We start from the raw sequence: 6,565 nt of genomic DNA, 5'->3' as shown, positions 1-6,565 counted from the left end.
ATGGAAGGGGGTGGGGGGGGGGTTCTTGATCCAAAGTCCTCAGCAACTGAGCCCCCGCACACAGCTATTATCTCGGATTTTCTGTTGATGTTGCCACAGAATCCAGAGGACCACATAAACACAGCAGAGCACAATACCGGATGACAGTGTGACAGGAGCAGCAGAGTCCTGCCCAGAAGTCTTCCTTCTCCTTTTCCTCCTCCTCCTCCTCCTCCTCCTCCCCCTCCTCCTCCTCGGTCCTTCACAGACACAGTTCCGCTCCACTGAGACGCCGCTGGTCGCTGCTCCTGTCAGTAATGCTGGCTCTGCAGAATCAGAGCCACACGGTTGTTTTGATCACGAGTTGCAGCCTCCTACCAGCCGCGGACAGCGGAACAACAACTGATTCCTGCAAAGACATCAGGTAAGAAGTCTTCCCGTTTTTCCTCAGTGCTACCAGATGTGGCCGCTTTTCTCTCCCTACATCGTGGGGCGGAACAATCCTCTCAAAGCCGATCCGTCTGCAGGTTTCCAGTACTTTGAGGAGTGCGGAGGAGAAACTGTTTGTGCGTTTTTTTGTTTTTTTTTGTTTGTTTGTTTTTTTGCTCATTTAAACCCGCTTTAGAAATAACTTTGATTTCTGACAGAGTTTTAGATTCTTTTAACTGAGAAGTAAAACTACTTGGGAATTTTGTGTTTTTTTTTTCCAACAGCAGAGACATGTTTATGAACTTTACTGAAAGCTCTTCAGTGTACAGGTCATGTGGCTGCTGCCCAGGGTGCCAATAAAAAGCTTTGGGTTGGGGGCGGGGGAGACTGTGATGACAAGTGGGAAATATAAACACCAGAAATAAAGAACATATTCTGTATATGACTGTACATTACTTAGTTGTGGATTTTAATTAGTGTCATGAATTAGTTTTCAGTTGCATATTTGTAAGTGCAGTTGATAGGGGTAGGGCACACCGGGCTTTGAATAGGCCCACCCCACTTCCTGCTGCTTTATGTTGGACTGAAGAAGGTTCTGGCCTCATACTTGCTACACCTGAGAGAATGTTTGTCAGTGAATTCAGGCCCGAAAGAACAAAATAGCTGTAATAGGTAAATGGAAAGAGAGACTGGCCCAGGATCAGTCATTCGATTAAAATCAATAAGTTATTCATCACAAAGGGAAATTGCATGTTGTTGCAACTCATATAATCAAAATACCTCCAAATGGTGAAGTTTATTCATCTCATGTTGCAGTCTGCAGGAAGTTGTTGTGGACGGTGATGCTGTTTCTGGTTCTGCTCTGCGTCCATGAAATGTCCTTTTGAAGTCTATTTGAGCTTTTGAGATGTGAACTAGCTGCTAACAATTACAAAAGCGATACACTGTAAAAGTAAAAAAGTGAGAGCCAAACTCCTTCCGGGTGGAGAGCATCCAGAACCGGAGGAAACAGCAATGCTTCAACCAAAGAATATTCTGAAGGAAAGTCTCCTAAAAGAACAAATCAGAGCTAATGTATCAGAGCTGCTCCAATTCACTGCCATCATCAGTTTTCCAGAATACATTCTAGAACGTGTAGCACGCCAATGGAAATGAAAACGCTGTTTTCTGGAGCTGTACAGGCTCCTTCTGTTTCCTTTCAACATCAGAGTGAAATAGTGAAGTTGATTCATCTTATGTTGCAATCTGAAGGAAAGGAGAACTGAACTCTGATTGTCTAATGTGTTCTGGTCCTTTTCATAAGCTGAAAAGGACCAGAACAGATCACCAGTTTTAAACTCTTTTGCTTTTAGCCTACAGAGAAACTCTCTGTAAGCTGCACATTTCAATATCATCTGAAGAGTTTCTGAAATATTAAAATAAAAATGATTAATTAGATTTTCTTTCTTTTGTTGTCCCCCACAGCAGAGCTGAGGTGGGTTGTCATCTTGTGTGTGGCCTGTTGCCATGTCTCGGTACCTGAGGCATTTCACGGCCGTGGGCGACGTACAGCCGGGCCAGTGGGTGGAAGAGGAGCTGCATGTAGACAGCGAGGAGCTGAGCCCAGCAACCGGCCAGTACCCAGCAGAACTCACCTTCAGGGCTTCACTGAAGAGGCTCTACACCTCAGATCGCTTCCAGGTAGACCCCACCTGCTGCACAACGCTTCTAACACACACTTAGTTTACATACTTTAGGACATTAGATTAGTTTTCCTTTCCTCTTTTTTCTTTCCTTTGGTTTGTTGTTTTGTTTGTATTTCCTTTTAACTCATGTAAAGCACTTTGAATTGCCTTGTTGCTGAAAATGTGCTATATAATTACCTTACCTTGCCTTACCTTACCTCTACTGGCCAACATGAAGATTGAGATGCATATAATGCATCTCAAAGTTGAGATTATATATATATACACTCTTCATCATATAAAACATGCCAATGAACTGTACAAACCTGGTAGTTTGATGGAAGAACATTTCTCTCTGCTGTCTTTGCTTGTAGATCGCTGTGGTGTGTTTGGTTATCCTGGACGCCTTCTTTGTCATGGCGGAGCTGCTAATAGACCTGTCTGTCATTAAGCTGGAACACGGTCATCTTGCTCCTGAGGTGACGCATGGTTTCACATCCATCCAGACACTTCCCCAGGCTTCTTTTCGGAAACTGTATATCCCCGTGACTGCTGTGTTTGTCTGGCAGGTGTTCCACTACCTCAGCCTGGCCCTTCTTACCTTCTTCATGGTGGAGCTAGCTGGAAAGCTGTTTGTGTTTCGCCTTGAGTTCTTCTATCACAAGTTTGAGGTGTTTGATGCTTTAGTGGTGGTTGTATCGTTTGTGCTGGATATCGTCTTCATCTTCCATGAGGATGCCTTTGATGGAGTGGGTCTCCTCATCCTGCTGCGACTTTGGAGGGTAGCCAGAATTGTCAACGGTCAGTGACACTCCAATATCTATTTACCTAATACACAGTATATAGATGGACAGTGAGTGTTCTAAAAATAGAGCTGACCATGTTTGAATGGGCTGCAGGGATCTTGGTGTCGGTGAAAACTCGTGCAGACCAGAAGATCCACAAGCTGAAGGAGAGCTACGATCATCTCGTTGAAAGAGCAACAGAGCTACAGAAACGCAATGATGAGCTGGTGAGCTTCTGAACCTTAGTCTGATCAGTGTGGAGATCTTAAATGCCTCTTCTCTATGGATGTGGCTTTAACTGCTTCTTCAACCAGTCAGCCGCGGCCAGATTTGTGTCCACTTTCAGAGATTACGCGGCTCCAATCTGTTTTTTGTAACCATCTCAGGCCGGACTTAGCCAATTTGATTGGCAGTAGACTGCATTTGTTGTATTCCATGGATGAAACCGTTGTAGTTGGTGAGATGTTGAGCTGTAAATTGATCATTTCATTGTGAAACCTTGAAGTCCAGACTTTTTAATTAATTGTGGTGGAAGAGTGCTTACAATTGGACTGGGCAACCCACGACGACCAAAAAATAAAGAGGCGCTTTGGACAAACTGGCAGCCCAAGGGTACACGTGCAAAATAACATCATTGTGCAGCCTGCCTGCGTTCCGGTCCATGTTCACACCTACATAGTGAAGAACACACTGACAATGGAGACACACACAATCTGGGTTGGAACCAAAACAGACACCATATTCATAGTGTTAATTGTTCAGCTCCTTTATCTCATGATGTCTGGTTTAGGAAGCAAAACTGGGTAAGTGAATGTCCACTTACCCATAAGTCAAGCGGCATTTAGATAATTAGTTAGTGGTGATCCTATTTGTAACAAATGATGACAGTATGTCATGTTAGTTCATTCTATTAAGAAGTATGAAGCCAGGCTTTCTAAACTCATTTGATCTGTTCAAGTCAGCTTTTTTACACAGTGCTAATTACACCAAATATCTTAAAACATGTTGTAAAACAGATCAAATTTACCTCCGGAAACATACAAGCTAATCTCCAAAGATTGTTAAATGCATTCAAATATGATCCTAGTTGGTTATATGGTGCAATCACATTCAGTTTACAGTGGGGGAAACACTTCCGCTAATCTGCTAATAGTGGAGGTAATTTTTCATTTAACACTTTTGCTAACTTTAAAGTTGTTCTTTCTTATATCGACATAGGTACTTTGTCATTCAACAATAAAGTGAATGACAATAAAACTGTACATTTTATTCTGAAGTGGGTGAAGACTGTCTACACAGCAGTTCTGTATGACAGCAGAGAAAATAAAAGCTTTTTCTGTGACTTCTTTGAACTTTCTATTGCAAAGAAGAAACTCGGGAACAAAATGACACTGACTTGTAGTGAAAAATATATAAGCTCAAAGTCAATCTTTAAGCTTATTATAGAACATGTAATTTTTAATATCAAGATTAAATTGGTTGCTAAAGGGTTGCAGGTTTTCTGGGGCAGATATAATTAGAATTGAAGTTAACAACTACCTAAAGAGTTTTTTTTGTGCTAACCCAGTTAGTTAAAAAGTGTAAATTTGTCTAGGAGAGAGGCCGGGCTGAATACAGAGAGACGGCAGTAGCTTCCTCAGGAAGTGAGGAAGCTCTAACAACATACCATTTGTTTTCTATGACAGGCACAAGATAACCAAAAGCTGCAGGCTCTGCTGAAGAAACATGGCATCGGATTCTAACACTATGAAGTCCGTCGTAACATTCTTCACAGACCTGATCGTTTACCAGTCTCACTTAATAGTGCACCTCCTACTGGACATTTCTGTTAAATGTCTATTTATTAATTAAAAGTCAAAGATGTTGAGTTTCATGGGCTTGTAAATATGTTCAGACTACTTCAGACTGATAACTTGTGCAGAAATCTATATTCCATCAAGTATTATGTTTTGTGAAAAGCAGCTTTAAATAAGTTGATTTTTGTATTTGATTGTAAAAATAAAATACTTTATTTCAAAATTGTCACACAGAAACTTTTATAAACAGCATTTACACAATAACTGCCAGTTTTTGTAGAGAGAAGTGCCACATTCATACTGGATGGTTCAGACAAAAGGAAAGAAAAAGTCAAAGGGTAGTTTGGCATTAATGCTGGGTGCGGCTCGGTAACCAGGAACAGCTGCTGCAGATACAGGGATGAAGGCCACTGAGCTTCTGACTGGTACAATGCTGCTGCCACCAGACAGTGGAGCCTGTGGGAGAGGACAAAACACACTCAGGACAAATTATTTCCTCCTGGTATAATTAACCTATAGACAAAGTGGAAGCATCCACTTAGTATCACTCAGTCTCTTTGAATGCGGACTTTCCTTTTTGGCTATTTGTAATATGTTATGGTGAAGATCTTCAGCGGTCTTCAGACCTGTGCCTCACTGCATTATGGCATCCTTTGGAAGTATTGGTGAGTCTTACCAAACTGCTCTGGTTGGTTTCAATCATTTCTCTTATGCTCACAATCTGAGCCTGGGGGTTTACCAGGGATCCGTACTTGGTCCATTCTATTTCTAAATGAAGTGACAGTGGGATTTGGCAACTTTGCACTTCCTGCAAATGAAAGAAACAAAATGTGTCATCATCAAGTATCAAACAGCTTCATGGCTCGAAATAAAATACAAAAATCAGTCAGTCAGACACTTTCTCTTTCTAAAGTCTGAGGAGCAGCAAAGGAGGCAACGAGCCATCTGATTCACCTGCTGACCTGTGGGAGCGCGTTCCACTGAGCCTGTGAAAGGCTTCCTGAACATACACTTTAATGGACCCTGATAGACAGGGTCCATTAAAATATGTGATGTTTCACATACTTTACTGTTCACATGTGACTTCATAATGTCATGTGTAATTAACAATGCAGAAAATACACCTTTTGTTAAGGCACAAAAAGGAAAAGGCATAGACATGTATTTTACGTGTTGTGGACATGCTGTTTACACATAGCTTACACGTTGATTACACGTTAATTATGTGTTACATTTTGCAGTGTAAACATCACATACTTTGTGCATTTCTTGCTCGTATACATATAACATTATTGTGAATAATGTATGGAATTTGTATATAGTCAAATTTCCTGTCAACTTTGAAAATTTTTAAAAATAAAAGCACGGTGGGCCGCTGGTGCTCAGCTCCTCTACCACTGAGCTGAGCTAGTTAGCTAACCCTGGAAAAGACTTCTAAGTTTGTGCTGCACCTTGTGATCTTTACACAGGTTATTGGAACATCTGTACCATAATATGCGCGTTTCAAACTGTTCTCACCGTGGGATTCATGTTGCTCTTGATTGGCACCCAGTCCAGAACATTTTCTAACAGGGTGTTTCCAAAGGAAGCCACATATTGTGGGGGATTTGGTCCTCTCAGAACATTCAAGAGCGACTGGGAGACGAGGGAGCAGTTGGTTATATCCTCCAGGCTGGAGTAACAAGAGGACAGTAGGGTAAGACGTGACAAGAGAACACCTTGGTGGGAATAGATGAGTTTGCTAAGCAGGGTGCTTTGCCTTAGTGTGCAGCCTGACATGTAGTCCTGACCAAACAGGACAGGAGAGCGCTGGTGAGGACCCTTCAAACAGTCCTGGTCTTCAGTACTCTGCAGCAGAGACAGAGTATCTCTGAGGTTGATACTTCTACTGATGCCAGTGGAGGGGATAGAT

General features: G+C 42.0%; 2 protein-coding genes across 5 annotated transcripts in view; one reads left to right on the top strand and one right to left on the bottom strand.

The window, feature by feature from the left end:
• The first annotated feature begins 96 nt into the window (after positions 1 to 96).
• hvcn1 (hydrogen voltage-gated channel 1) lies at positions 97 to 4,870 on the top strand. Its single transcript, XM_007542420.2, has 6 exons — positions 97 to 403; positions 1,873 to 2,088; positions 2,447 to 2,551; positions 2,642 to 2,873; positions 2,972 to 3,084; positions 4,543 to 4,870. The coding sequence occupies exons 2-6, from the start codon at positions 1,915 to 1,917 to the stop codon at positions 4,597 to 4,599; spliced, it is 681 nt and encodes a 226-aa protein (XP_007542482.1). The 5' UTR covers positions 97 to 403; positions 1,873 to 1,914; the 3' UTR covers positions 4,600 to 4,870.
• Positions 4,846 to 6,565, bottom strand: part of tctn1 (tectonic family member 1) — an 11,634-nt gene continuing 9,914 nt past the window's right edge. For all 4 annotated transcript variants that reach the window (XM_016666274.1, XM_007542422.2, XM_016666275.1 and 1 more), the window contains 4 exons: positions 6,413 to 6,550; positions 6,172 to 6,325; positions 5,330 to 5,461; positions 4,846 to 5,109 (listed from right to left, as the gene is read on the bottom strand). In XM_016666274.1, coding sequence (XP_016521760.1) covers positions 4,963 to 5,109; positions 5,330 to 5,461; positions 6,172 to 6,325; positions 6,413 to 6,550 — 571 coding nt within the window. In that variant the 3' untranslated portion in view covers positions 4,846 to 4,962. The remainder of the gene's footprint in view (positions 5,110 to 5,329; positions 5,462 to 6,171; positions 6,326 to 6,412; positions 6,551 to 6,565) is intronic.

This window comes from Poecilia formosa, unplaced genomic scaffold (assembly GCF_000485575.1).
Source record: "Poecilia formosa unplaced genomic scaffold, Poecilia_formosa-5.1.2 Scaffold689, whole genome shotgun sequence".
NCBI lineage: Eukaryota > Metazoa > Chordata > Actinopteri > Cyprinodontiformes > Poeciliidae > Poecilia > Poecilia formosa.
This window is presented reverse-complemented; position numbering and strand designations above follow the sequence as displayed.